A 14,719-nucleotide genomic window follows, 5' to 3' on the forward strand; every position below is an offset into this window, starting at 1 on the left:
ACGGCGTTTTTTTGGCCGTGGACACGTGGTCTGCAAAAGAATTGTGAAACAAGATCTATTTATGTTTAGTATAGGAACCAGGATTTTTAGGTTCAAGAAAAAGGAATTCATCTACTAGACAAAAAGAGTGAAATTCGGATGGATTATGCATGTCATGTGACTAGACCTTGAAGTTGTAGGAATGGTGTTTTTACTAACATACATACATATATATATTATATATGGCATTTTACTATCAAATAGCCTATAACATAATACTATTCAAAACACTCAAAAATGTTTGTTTACCATATTGGTTGTAATTCTAGATTTTATAAGGAACGTTTTGGACATTTTTTCTATTTTTTTTTTTTGTATGACAAGTCCACTCCCTAGTATATAACACACTCATCTATTATATATTCTCAAACCTTTGAACAACTTAATATATGCCAGTAGTTCAATACAATAAACGACTCTATCATGTGACAAGCAAAGACAGAATATCTACACCCCTGCACCGCACGTGACGTGCCTTTTTTATTATGTAAAGAATTGTTTCCCCTTTTGGCCCTGACGGGAGAAGTTCAAGTGGCCAACTTTTGGAAATTGAAAACTGAAAATTGAGAACTGGAAAATAAATAATAAACCTTGGACTTAGTTCAATAACAACTAGGGACGTGTTGTCGAGACAAAGCTTTCATTAAAGACTCAATTAAGTTAGTATTAGAACCCTGAAGCATAAATAATTATTATACATTGTTTATTTACTTCTGGAGCCTATTTACCATTTTTCTTCACTTGCTTTCTAAAAAAAGATCTAAGTGAAATAAAAAGGGAACTTTTTTTTATTTGTTTGTAGCATTTGGAATTGACAAGCTCATTCTCAAGGAGAAGTTATTAAAACAAATTCAACAAGGTATTGGTACTCATTAAGGTCCAATTTACACTTCATCCCACTTTATTATCTTTTTTTTACTACTTTTTTATTTTTCAATTTAAAGTTTATCAATCCCTCTATTAAACTTTTTTTTAAAAATAAACTACCCCCTTCAATACATATCCCTCACAACAAAGTTTACAGCTATACAATCATGAGTAGTGATCTTCCAATCGAATTTACAGAGTTGGTTGATCTGACATCTATTGGTATTTCCCCTCAATCCTTAGACTTTAGATCAACTACTTTTGAAAGTGATCGTTTTGTCACAATTAGAGAAACCAATGATGGTGCCAATTCTGTTTCCATTATTGACCTAGCAAATAATAACAATGTTATTAAGAAAAATATGGGTGGTGATTCAGCAATCATGCATCCAGAACAAATGGTTATTTCTGTAAGAGCTAATGGTACAATTGTACAAATCTTCAACTTAGAAACCAAATCAAAATTAAAATCTTTCACTTTAAATGATCCATGTGTATTTTGGACTTGGTTAGATGATAAACACTTGGGTATCATCACCACTAAATCGTTAGCTTTCTGCAACGTGTTTGACGGTAATGTTAGTGCCAAGCCAACTATTTTGACCACAAGACACTCTTCTTTGAATAATACTCAAATCATTAGCTTCGTTAGTAACAAAAATTTAGATTGGTTTGCTACTGTTGGTATATTACAAGAAAATGGACGTATAGGTGGTAGAATTCAATTGTATTCTAAAGGCCGTAATGTCTCTCAAGCTTTTGATGGTCATGTAGCAATGTTTTCCAACATCGTCTTGGAAAGAAATGAAAATAAACCAGTTCAAGTCTTTATTACAGGTACCAGAAACCCAACTTCAAATAATGGTGAATTAAGAATTATTGAAATCGACCATGATCAATCCTTAGCACAATCTTATGAAAAGAAAAACGTCGATATTTTCTTCCCACCAGACGCAGCTAATGACTTCCCATTAGCTATTCAAGTTTCTGAAAAATATGGTGTCATTTACTTGTTAACAAAATACGGGTTTATCCACTTGTACGAAATGGAAACCGGTAAGAATCTATTTGTCAATAGAATTACTGCAGAATCTGTCTTTACTTCTACTTCATATGACAATAAAAACGGTATTGCTTGTATTAATAAAAAGGGTCAAGTTCTTGCCGTTGAGATCTCTACTTCTCAAATTGTTCCATACATTCTATCTAAATTATCAGATACCTCTTTAGCTTTGACCATGGCTAAGAGAGGTGGATTACCAGGTGCAGATGACTTATTAGGCCAACAATTTAATGAATTATTACAAAAGAATGATTATAATGAAGCTGCTAAAGTTGCAGCATCTTCAACTCAATTAAGAAATCAAAATACCATTAATAGATTGAAAAACATTCAATCTGCTCCAGGTACTATTTCTCCTTTATTAGTTTACTTCTCAACTTTATTAGACAATGGTAAATTAAATAAAGAAGAAACTATTGAATTAGCAAGACCTGTATTACAACAAAATAGAAAACAATTGTTTGAAAAATGGTTAAAAGAAGACAAATTAGAATGTTCTGAACAATTAGGTGACATTGTTAAACCTTTTGACACCACCTTGGCTCTTGCATGCTATTTGAAATCCAATGTTCATGCTAAAGTAGTTAACTGTTTAGCTGAATTACAACAATTCGAAAAAATCTTACCTTATTGTCAAAAAGTTGGTTACAACGCTAATTTCTTGGTTTTAATCTCTACTTTAATTAGATCTTCCCCAGACAGGGCAGCTGAATTTACCACTTCCTTATTACAAAATCCAGAATCTGCTTCCCAAATTGATATTGAAAAGATCGCAGATTTATTCTTTTCTCAAAATCATATTCAACAAGGTACTTCTCTATTATTAGATGCCTTAAAAGCTGATACTCCAGATCAAGGTCATTTACAAACTCGTGTCTTGGAAGTTAACTTACTACATGCTCCACAAGTTGCTGATGCTATTTTGGGTAACAACATCTTCTCTCATTATGATAAACCACGTATTGCAGAATTATCTGAAAAAGCCGGCTTATTCCAAAGAGCTTTAGAAAATTATATCGATATTAAAGATATTAAAAGATGTATCGTCAGTACTAAAGTTATCCCAGTTGATTGGCTAGTAGAATATTTCGGTAAATTGAACATTGATCAATCTATTGCCTGCTTAAGAACATTAATGGATAACAATATGCAAAGTAACATTCAAATTGTCGTTCAAGTTGCTACAAAGTATTCTGATTTACTTGGTTCTGCTACTTTAATTAAGATGTTTGAAGAATATGGCGCTACTGAAGGTTTATATTATTACTTAGCTTCTCTAGTAAACTTGACTGAAGATAAAGACGTTGTCTATAAATATATTGAAGCCGCAGGTAAATTGAATCAAACTAATGAAATTGAAAGAATAGTTAGAGATAATAATGTTTATGATGCTGAGAGAGTTAAAAATTATTTAAAGGATGCTAACTTAGAAAATCAAATTCCATTGATTGTCGTTTGTGATCGTAACAATTTTACTCATGAATTAATCGTATACTTATATCAAAAACATCAAATGAAATTTATTGAAACCTACGTTCAACAAATTAACCCTGCTAAGGCACCTGAAGTTGTTGGTGCATTAATCGATGTTGATTGTGATGAATCATTTATCAAAGATCTATTACAATCTGTTATTGGTCAAGTCCCTGTTGCTGAATTAACTGAAGAAGTTGAAAAAAGAAACAGATTAAAATTATTGTTACCATTCTTAGAAAAGACTTTATCTCAAGGTAATCAAGACCAAGCTGTCTACAACACTATGGCCAAGATTTACATTGATTCTAATAATGCTCCAGAAAAATTTTTGAAAGAAAATGATCAATATGATACTTTAGAAATCGGTCGTTATTGTGAAAAGAGAGATCCTTATTTAGCATACATCGCATATGATAAAGGTAACAATGATGATGATTTATTAAGAATTACCAATGAAAATGATATGTATAAGTATCAAGCAAGATACTTATTAAAACGTTCCGATACTGAATTATGGAATAAGGTTCTAAACCCTGAAAATGTTCATAGAAATCAATTAGTGGAGTCTGTTAACTCAGTTGGTATCCCAAGTTTAACTGATCCAGCACCTGTTTCTTTGACTGTTCAGGCATTTATGAACAATGGCTTAAAAAAGGAATTAATTGAATTATTGGAAAAAATTGTATTAGAACCAACTGCTTTTAGTGATAATGTTGCTTTACAAGGGTTGTTATTATTGTCTGCAATTAAATACGAACCAACTAAGGTTCAAGGTTATTTGGGAAGACTAGAAAAATATGATCCAAATGAAATTGGTCCATTGTGTGTTGACCACGGCTTAAATGAAGAAGCATTTGAAATTTATGACAAACATAATATGAATACCGATGCTTTGAAGGTTTTAATTGAAAACATTAATTCTTTAGAAAGAGCTCAAGATTATGCTGAAAAGATGGAAAAACCAGAATTGTGGTCTGAATTGGGTTCTGCCCAATTGAATGCCTCTCAAATCCCAGCTGCCATCGAATCATTTATTAAAGCTGACGATCCATCCAATTATCGTGAAGTTATTAATGCTGCTGAAGCTGCTGGTGAATTTGAAAATTTAATTCCATATTTGTCAATGGCTAGAAAGACTCTAAAGGAGTCTAAGATTGATAGTTGCTTAATCCTTGCTTATGCTCAATTAGGTAAACTACACGAAATTGAAAGTACTTTAACCACTTCTAATTCTGCCAATATGGAAGAAGTTGGTGATAAATTAATCGAGTTGAAAAATTACAAAGCTGCTAAATTGTGCTACAGTAGTGTTTCTAACTATTCCAAGTTAGCCTCTACTTTAGTGTACTTAGATGACTTCCAAGGTGCTGTTGACACTGCTAGAAAGGCTTCTAACATTAGAGTTTGGAGACAAGTAAATGATGCATGTATCAATCAAAAGGAATTCAAATTAGCCCAAATTTGTGGTTTGAATTTAATTGTCCATGCTGAAGAAGTTAACGATATTGTTTCTAAATACGAATCTAATGGTTACTTTAAGGAATTAATTTCATTATTTGAAGCTGGCCTAGGTTTGGAAAGAGCTCATATGGGGATGTTTACTGAATTATCTGTATTATTCTCCAAATATGAACCAGAAAAACTTTATGAACATTTAAAGATGTTTTGGTCTAGAATCAATATTCCAAAGGTTATTAGAGTTGTTGAAGATGCTCATCAATGGAAAGAATTAATGTTTTTGTATTCTCATTATGATGAATGGGACAATGCTGCTATCACAATGATTGAAAAGACTACCGATGATTTAGATCATGATTACTTCAAGGAAGTTATTGTTAAGGTGTCCAACTTGGAAATTTATTACAAAGCAATTAACTTCTATGTTAAGGAACATCCATCATTATTAATTGATTTAATGACTGTACTAACTCCAAGATTAGACATTCCTAGAACCATCAATATTTTCTTAAGCTCTGATAACTTACCATTAATTAAACCTTTCCTAATCAATGTCTTACCAAAGAACATTTCAGTTGTTAACCAAGCTTACCATGATTTATTGATTGAAGAAGAAGACTACAAATCTTTACAAGTAGCTGTTGATTCATATGATAAGTTTGATCAAATTGGTTTAGCTACCCGTTTGGAATCACATGATTTATTATTCTTTAGAAGAATTGCTGCATTATTATTCCGTAGAAATAAGAAATGGGCCAAAGCTTTATCCATATTAAAACAAGATAAACTTTGGAAAGAAGCTATAGAAACTGCTTCTATTTCTCAAGATGACAAGGTTGTTAAAGAATTATTAGAATATTTTGTTGAAACTGATAACAAAGAAGCAGTTGTTGCATTATTATATACCGCCTATAACTTATTCAAATATGAAAATGTCTTAGAAGTGGCCTGGATTAATGGTTTAACTGATTATACTAAACCATATGAGATTTCCATTAAGAAAGAACAAAATGATGCAATTGAAAAAATGGCCGAAGAATCTACAAAGAAGACCGATCAAGAAACTGAAGGTGCTCCATTAATGCTTACAAGTGGTATGTCATTCCAGCAAACTGGATTTTAGACTTAATTCAATTTCCTTCGTTTGAAGTAATGTACAAATAAACAATTTTAATATACGTTTTTCATTTTCTGTTTTTTTTTCCCTTTCATTTTCATTCTCTTTCATTTAATTTCCATCTTTTACTATGTAATAATAAAATAAATTATCTGAGGGGATATTTTTATTTTTTAATTATTTATTTACAGAGGAAATTCATAACTTTTCATAATAGAATTAAAAGAGATAGTAGTGTTGCTTTTAAAACCTTGAAGTAAGAATACAACTGTACCTTTCTAGTATGACACAAATTTAAATTCAAGACATTTAATTTAAACAATTTTTCTAATATTGCTTATTATTTTTCTATCTATATTTTTTATTTTATTTTATATTACTAGTTTTATTATTCTCATACACCTGTTATTTGACTTTTGACATTTTTATTTGCTGTCTTCATAATCACTTCTTATATACCTATTTTTTATTTATTAATATATTATATCTAACGCCTTCGAAAAACTTGTAAAAAATCACACTATGACTAAGCTCTACATGTTAAAAGAAATATAGTATTATCAACTAAAATAATCTTTAAATTTTATAAAATTTTATATATATATATATATAAGGTATTTAAAACTAATACATTAATAACTTTTTTTTAAAAAAAGCGCATCTATAATGATGATAAAAAAAGTGATGTAAAATAATTATAAACATTAGAAATATAATTTTTCTTTATTAAAAAACAATTGAAGAAACTCTATTTTCATTTGTTAGAATAATTATTAACAAAATGCAAAAAAATGGTAGATGGAATATGTATGTGGATGTATCTGAAGTTTGAAATATAATGCTAAATATGATATTGGATTGATGAAAAAGGTGTAATAAAATGCAATAATAATAAAGTATAATAATTTTTAATTTGAACAATTAAAATTATCAATTTGTCTTAAAAGATCACGTACCGGTGGCAACCTGATTCTATTTGTTCTTATGTTGGAATTTGAATTACCAGAAAGGTTTGCTGAACTATTAGTTTCATTATCATCATCTTCATCATCTGTAGGAGATAATTGGAATTTTGCTCTTTGATGTCTATCTTCGAAACAACTTGCATTTGAATTAGTATGCGAGAAATTTGAATCCAAATAAGAAGAATTAACATTTTTATTAATAAAATTATTATTTTGCATTGAAAGTACAGAAGGAAAACCAGATAAAGATTGACTATTTGAATTTGAATTTTCAATGAAAGACGTTTGTAATTTATCTTGGTTTAATAATGATGTCATTGACAAAGTAGAAGTAGAAGTTGGCAAATTACATGACTGTTTACCAATCATAAATTTGTTATTATTATTTTGATAAAACATTCCAGATAGTGGTGGAGGAGTTCTTGGAGAAGTGCTTAACTGATTTGTGGAAAAAATTGATGAAGATAAAGAGGTAGAAGATGAAGAAGCAATTGGGATTGGGAAGAAATTGGAAGCTACGTTTGCCATTTGAGGTTGTGGTTGACAAACTTGATTTGATACAGAAGTAATTGAAATAGATGGGTTTGGCATATTAATCGATGGAATATTAATAACTGAGGAAGATAAGTTTTGTGGTAAATGATTTGGACTATTATCACCTGAACTATTACTTGCTGTTGTAATGACAGAATTTGAGTTTTTAGAATTAGCTTTTTTAGATTTGTTATTTCTTGAATTTGGCCTAGTATGAGTTCTTAAATGCCTTTTCAATTCATCTGATCTAGAGAATGATTTAATACAACCTGGGAAAACACATTTATGAGGTTTTTCACCTGTATGAGTTCTAATATGTCTCTTTTTATGTTCTAATCTGTGGAAACCGCGATGACAAATTTCACAAATAAAAGGTCTGTCATCTTTAATAGGTTGAGGGCTTGTCAAGTTAATATTTGTCACAGACATCATAAATTTTGATATTAAGATATGAATATTTTTTTTTAAATTTATTGTTATATGTGACTTTTTTTTTTTATTTGTCTATCTATTATAGTATTTTATGCTATGTTGTATTATATTATTTTATCTTCTTCAAATAAATTAACCCTTGTTACCTCTAATGGCCAAGATTAATAAATAAAACAAACACACAATAAGTATAAAACTGAACTTGGAAAAGATTGAATTTGGACTAAGAAAAGATTCATCGATGATTTATATAAAATGCTGAAACTCCATCGTTTAAAAGAAATTTATATATAATGGAACAAACACCTGTAGTAAGCACCACTTTCCTAACGTGGTGGATAATTTACTTTCTTTTTCGTTGAAATATTATTATTCATGTGAAGTTATGGCCCATACATTATTATCAATAAAAATGGAGTAACTAAACTATGAACTGATAGTAAATAACCTCCTCCTATAATTCCTCTCTACACTTACAACACCAGGATATTCTTACACAATTAAACCTTTGTGATTCGTCGGAAAAATAGCGTGGAACAATTTGTATCCGAATGGGGTTTTGCGTGGCGGCGGCCGACCCCAGATACTGTCGCATCCGCGGAGAAACCACGCGGCGCGGGGCCGGAACAACATTTGCCGGGTCGGGCTCAGAAACACCCGCATTCCATATGATATCTTCGGAACAACCTCTCGGCTCCGGTGGTTTTACCGCGGGGGCGGGGCTGGCTGTAATAGGAAAATAGGTGCCGCGTTCTGCCCAGTTTCGCGGTGTGACCTGTTCTGGCCCGGGGTGGATTACCGGATTAGAACGGGATGTTGTGTGCCGCCACGGTAGATACTGTGGGATGGAACAAATGGAGAAGGACGCGCAGGCCGTTTTGGGGTAGATGTCACGGTAGGGTCGTAGTGGTCTGGAAAAACCTCGAACGGCCTAATGCCGGATGGAATATATCACGAAAAACGGGATGTATTCCACGGAGAGGCTTGTAGGTGGCCTCAAAAAAGGTATCACTGCCCCAATCGGACGGGGACCCGGATTTTCATTGAAATTCCCGTAGGTATAATTGCCTGGTGAGGTAACCAAGAATGAGAAATTTCCATTTGTATACGTGGGTTTCTCCGGACGGGCCCAAAAGTTGGAGAAAAGGAAAGTGAATGCAAATTTTCACAAATACGTCATCGGATAATAGTGAGGAGATATTTTCTAGAGATAGTGTGTGTATAATAATAATAATAATGGATAAAAATTCTAGCCTTAAACTCGTGAGACATTGTCTTGTGAGTTGTTCTTTACTAGCTATCTGTAAAGAGTTGAAAAGCCAAGAATAGGCAAGTAGCAACCAAAAATAAATATACAAGGAAAAAGAAAAAAACAAAATGCAACTTCGTTCAAGACTGGGGTAAAGACCGGTTATCGCTTGCGAGGAAACTATTTACCTCTCATTATTGTATTACAGTTTCGCGGAATATTCTGTTTTTGTCAGTGTATGGTTCTTTCAAGACAAAGCATATTATCATTTGTTTTTTGCTAATCGAATAACAGATATATTTATGCAGCTAATCTCTTCCATGTGAATACTGGATTGCACATGATGCTAAAGATAATGCTTTCTCCTCGAATATATAGATGCATATACATATTGTAACAATAATAGTGATTGTACACGTTTATAAGTTGAATAAATAACAAACAAACATATATTTCATGAAAATTAAAATTTGTATCGTACACTAGACTACCGTCTTGGCATTTTTAGCTCCGTCTTTTGCCTTTGATAAGAACCGTTTTATATTCTATTTCTTTAATATCTGGAAAAAACTCTCGCGGATTTAATCGTTAGACCAAAATAATTTTTCCATGAAAGTTTTTCCGAACGCACGGCTATTTTTTCATGCTCGGCAGATACATCTAGAAACATACCTCAAGGGTATAATGGGAAATTTACATTAATATATGTATATATATAACTGGAAATCGTTTATGGAGTTTATGTTCGGAAAAACATTTTCTTTGATTACATACGACTCCACCTAGCTAGATGAAATTATTTATTTCTAATCCTTTCTTAAATGAGTTTTAAGTGCGCTAAAGGCAATTTCCACCAATAGTCAGCATTTCTAATAATATACCGGACGACAACTCAAAAGGATATAGCTAAAAAAGACCTGACTCAAATCGACTAAGCTCAAATGATCTTGTTTGTGTACAATTTATCCCTTTTCTACAATAAAATAACCTTTACATTGGCGAACTTGTAAGATCGAAAATTATTACTACAACGTGTCTCGTTATTTTTTCTTAACGTATTCAAACCGAATTACATTCTTCTGTAATAGTTATTATAAATGCGTGATTATAGGGGGAATACGATTTTTTTTTTGCTATTATATTATTGAATATTTACACAATTGCACAATTGCTTGGTTGCATAATTTTTATAACGTATCTTACAAATATATTATTGATATATCTCGGTTAACTTGTTTCATTATATTTGAAATTTTCCGAAATTTGAAATAAATATAATATATGTGAATTGATCCGAATTAATTTTTAATTGATAAATTATATTACAATTTGCGGGGAAGTATCTTAATTTCTTATTTAATTTAACTTTGTATACTTAATTATAATATATATTTTTAGAAAAGTACACATATACCTGTTTATGCTATTATGCAAAAGTGTCGTTAGTTATACATAGGTGTCTATCTCTTAACAAAGCCTGGTGGAGGTTGGAATTTCCTTACAACGGGTTTATTAGTTGGATTTCCAGCAGGCCTAGTATTAGCATTGTTGTTATTGTTGACATTATTATTTTTATTTTTTATTTTTTTATTTTCATTTGTATTCGTGCTACTGCTCTTATTTGTTTTCGAATTGTAATATCTAGAACGTCTATTTTTACTAATGATCTTAGATTGTTGTTTTTCCTTTTGTAATCGCTGACTTTTATTCAGTAAAGGCTTATCTTCCACCATTGTAGTTAAGATTTGATCTCCTCTTAAAATGATTAAACCTAGAGTTCTTTTCTCTATACGAATACTGTCTTTTGATTTCAAATCTTTTAACTTGGGTAATTGAGTTTTCGGTATTCTTTGTTCAATACAATTGTTCAATATAAGATTCATATGATTATCAAATGATAATAATTCTCCGATATAAACTTTATCATCAATTGTAATCACACGGATTTTGTAATTTATTAGATGTGATAACCTACTATTATGTTTTACACTTATATTATTCATTGTTCTGTACCTATTATTGGTATGACTTGTATGTGTTATTTCACTTTTTTTTTTTATTTTATTTTCTTTTTTCTAACATAATATATACAGTATTAGAATAAAGAAAATTTTAAATTTTAAATTCAAAAATATTTAAACTTAAAAAATAGTTCTTTTTTTTTATTCGCGCGAGACCACGTGGTTTTGGAAAAAACAGGCTACAATACACTACTTACATGGCTTTCATAAAGATCCCCAACTATATTCCTAATTCACCCATATTCTAGTAATTATGTTTTAAAAGAGATCTTCAAAATTACAAACATAATATCTTTATAAATTCCAACAACAACAAATTTACCACTCGAAGATGTCTGACATTGAAAAAAAAAGAGCCATTGAAGAAGAAACAGAAACAAAAGAAGTGTCTGTAAAGGAAACCAATGATCATAGCAAGAAAAAAAGAAGAAGAAGAAATTATGATGACTATGATGCAGAAATTACTAAAGAAGAAAAAAATAAAGATAATGATCTCAAGAAGACTGGCGATAAAGAAGTAGATATTGATGACATTGAAGACGATGATAAATTGGATGCAGTATTAGCCAAAGATCAAGATGAAGATGCATTGGAAGAAATCGATACAAGTAATATCATTACTGGTGGTAGAAGAACTAGAGGTAAGATTGTTAATTTCAAAGAGATTGCTAAGAAATTAGATGAAGAAAAAAAGGATTCTCAAAAGAAGGATTCTTCAAAAGATGAAGATGAGGACGAAGAAGAAGATGAAGATTTCAAAGCAGAATAACTGTAAATCACCAATTAAATTGGCTAATGATAATGTATATGCTTATATTGATAGTATATATATATATATATATATATATGTGCGTGTGCGCGTGCTTGTGTGATATTGTATTAATTTTTAATGGAACAGTTGACTAATGATAATAATGATAGATTTGATAAATAGGTGATTAATAATATTACTAGAAGTAGGGCAGTAAATAGACAATATACATAATAATAAAAGTTAAAATACGATAAAGATGATACGACACAATATGATACGATATGATATGATATAATATGATATAATATAATAGTAGAGTTATAATGGAACAAAACCAAGCTGTAATTTTGGAAATTGGGAATGGTAAAATTAATAAAAAAACAATATAAAATAACTGTAAGTATTATAGTATTAGCGTAGGTGTAAGTGTAAGTTTAAGTGTAATGGTAAATGTAAGGGTACTAGTAGGCTTTTTAAATTTTAATTTTTAAAGTAAGTGTAGTTGTAAGTATGTAACTGAATGATTATTGTGATAAAGAAGAGAAAGATATGTATATAAGCAGTCAAAAAGAACAATAACAACAAACCAACAATAGAATAATATATCGATTTTATAGTATAATACATCATTTAACAACAATTTCCTGAAGCCTTTGTCTTCTTTTCATTTGGAGCAGGAGTTAAACTAATGGTTGGCCCATTTGGAGAATTATTTGATTTATTATTACTTGAATTATTTGAATTTGAATTTGGATCGTTGTCATTAGCAGCCATATCTACTTGATGTTTAGATACCATTTGATATATAGCTGTGATCAATTCTCTAAAAGCTTGGTCTACGTTTGATGATTGTAAAGCGGAGGTTTCTGTGAATAACAATTGATTTTCTTGAGCGAAATTCTTAGCTTCATCAGTAGGAACTGCTCTCATATGATCCAAATCGGATTTATTCCCAATTAACCCCACAGCTACATTAGCATCGGCATTACCTCTCAATTCAGTCAACCAATGTTGACAGTTTTCATAGGAAGAGGGTTTACTTATATCATAAACAATCAATGCACCAACAGCACCTCTGTAATAGGCTGAAGTGATAGCACGATAACGTTCTTGACCTGCTGTGTCCCAAATTTGAGCCTTAATTTTCTTACCTTCCACTTCAATAGTTCTTGTAGCAAATTCCACACCGATAGTGGATTTAGATTCCAAGTTGAACTCGTTTGTTGTGAATCTAGACAATAAGTTTGATTTCCCCACACCTGAATCCCCAATCAGCACGATTTTGAAAAGGTAGTCATAATCATATCCATAATCTTCATTACTCATGTTTGTGTTTTTTTTAAGTTCGAATATAAGTGAGGTTATAAGAGATGTTTCGTGTTTTTAAATATAATTGATAGTGTTATATTAATTTCAATTGGAATAATCCCTTTGTAATATGATATTCTATCTTAGATCTGTAAGTTAGTATGTTTGTTTGTTTGTAAATTTCAAAATCAAAATCAAAATCAAAATCGAAATCAAAATCACAATCAAATTTCAAATTTCAAATTTCAAAGCTGTTTTCGTTTTAGGAATACGGAAAACAAAAATGAAGATAAAGATAAAAATAAACGAAGAATGAAATAATAAGTAAATAAATAAATAAATCAATAAAGTACAAAACTAAATAAATAAAAGATTAAACAGAATATAAATTCTTAAAAATTATTAGCAAAATAATAAGAGTTAAATTAGATAAATAAGTATCATAGAAGTCTTGTTTTGTTTAACCGATACATGATGCGTAACGCCATTAAACAAAAATATATTAGAATAAAATTTCAGTAGAATAATAATAATCGTACAATTGATAATTCTAATTCTCATTGATATAATTCTAATTCTAATTCTAATTCTAATATACTTTACGAGACAAGGTTCTAGGACATAGAAAACACAGCATAAAGTCTCGACGTGTTGTTGTAGCCACAATATTCTCGTAGAAAGAAGGCGACCGCGAATGTGGAGCGGGGTGCAACTCGATTTACCCGGAACACTCGTATTTTGTATCACGTGGTAAATGCTGATCACGTGTAAAGATCCAATCACATGATTAATTAATCACATGCATGAACTGCATCACGTGACTTTATTATACCACGTGCAACTTTAGAAGCCACGTGATTTTCACATGGCGGGGTCTATTTTCCAGCAAGAATTTTCGTGGGGGTTTACCTAATTTGTCGATATCCATATGCGGAAGTGATGTAAACATGTTGCCGAATAAGGAAAGGGGCATTGGAAAAAACAACAAAGTGAAGAATGGGCTCGATATGGGCCTTGATTTGACTTCTAGGACAGAATTTCAACAATTGAATACGATAATTTCCATATTATTATTATGGGAAACTACAAGATGTGTAAATAGGCTATGGAATAAAGAATGAATTTGGACAAATGATTATTGCTTGTGAAATAATAAAGTTTTATATACTAGTTATTCTATAAGTATAGAAAATAAACATTAAGTTCGATACTTGCTTTTTCACCTATTCATTCTTTTTAAGGGTTGATCAAGTCATTCGACTCTGCTCTATTGGACACTCTATCTATCTCTATTGCTATTCATTTGACTGTATTTTATTTTATTATATTTCTAATTACATTTTTCATTTCACTTTTATGTTTTTTTTAAATACATATTCTATACCTTCGCATTCTCGATACATCATACCCATAATTAAGCACTAATTAACTACTCA

General features: G+C 30.7%; 5 protein-coding genes across 5 annotated transcripts; 2 read left to right on the top strand and 3 right to left on the bottom strand.

The window, feature by feature from the left end:
* Nucleotides 1-1,073: 1,073 nt before the first annotated feature.
* Nucleotides 1,074-6,026, top strand: TBLA0C04870 (clathrin heavy chain; the record flags this gene model as incomplete). The annotated part of the gene is made up of 1 exon (XM_004179754.1): nucleotides 1,074-6,026. One exon carries the CDS (start codon nucleotides 1,074-1,076, stop codon nucleotides 6,024-6,026), a length of 4,953 nt encoding a protein of 1,650 aa, XP_004179802.1.
* Nucleotides 6,027-6,928: 902 nt separating this feature from the next.
* On the bottom strand, nucleotides 6,929-7,948 carry TBLA0C04880 (C2H2-type zinc finger protein; the record flags this gene model as incomplete). The annotated part of the gene is made up of 1 exon (XM_004179755.1): nucleotides 6,929-7,948. One exon carries the CDS (start codon nucleotides 7,946-7,948, stop codon nucleotides 6,929-6,931), a length of 1,020 nt encoding a protein of 339 aa, XP_004179803.1.
* Nucleotides 7,949-10,660: 2,712 nt separating this feature from the next.
* SMB1 (mRNA splicing protein SMB1) lies at nucleotides 10,661-11,203 on the bottom strand (the record flags this gene model as incomplete). The annotated part of the gene is made up of 1 exon (XM_004179756.1): nucleotides 10,661-11,203. One exon carries the CDS (start codon nucleotides 11,201-11,203, stop codon nucleotides 10,661-10,663), a length of 543 nt encoding a protein of 180 aa, XP_004179804.1.
* Nucleotides 11,204-11,552: 349 nt separating this feature from the next.
* On the top strand, nucleotides 11,553-11,990 carry CHZ1 (Chz1p; the record flags this gene model as incomplete). Its single annotated transcript, XM_004179757.1, has 1 exon — nucleotides 11,553-11,990. One exon carries the CDS (start codon nucleotides 11,553-11,555, stop codon nucleotides 11,988-11,990), a length of 438 nt encoding a protein of 145 aa, XP_004179805.1.
* Nucleotides 11,991-12,605: 615 nt separating this feature from the next.
* On the bottom strand, nucleotides 12,606-13,301 carry TBLA0C04910 (Rab family GTPase; the record flags this gene model as incomplete). Its single annotated transcript, XM_004179758.1, has 1 exon — nucleotides 12,606-13,301. The coding sequence occupies one exon, from the start codon at nucleotides 13,299-13,301 to the stop codon at nucleotides 12,606-12,608; it is 696 nt and encodes a 231-aa protein (XP_004179806.1).
* Nucleotides 13,302-14,719: the final 1,418 nt, after the last annotated feature.

The sequence above is a fragment of the Henningerozyma blattae genome, chromosome 3 (genome assembly GCF_000315915.1).
Source record: "Henningerozyma blattae CBS 6284 chromosome 3, complete genome".
Lineage (NCBI taxonomy): Eukaryota > Fungi > Ascomycota > Saccharomycetes > Saccharomycetales > Saccharomycetaceae > Henningerozyma > Henningerozyma blattae.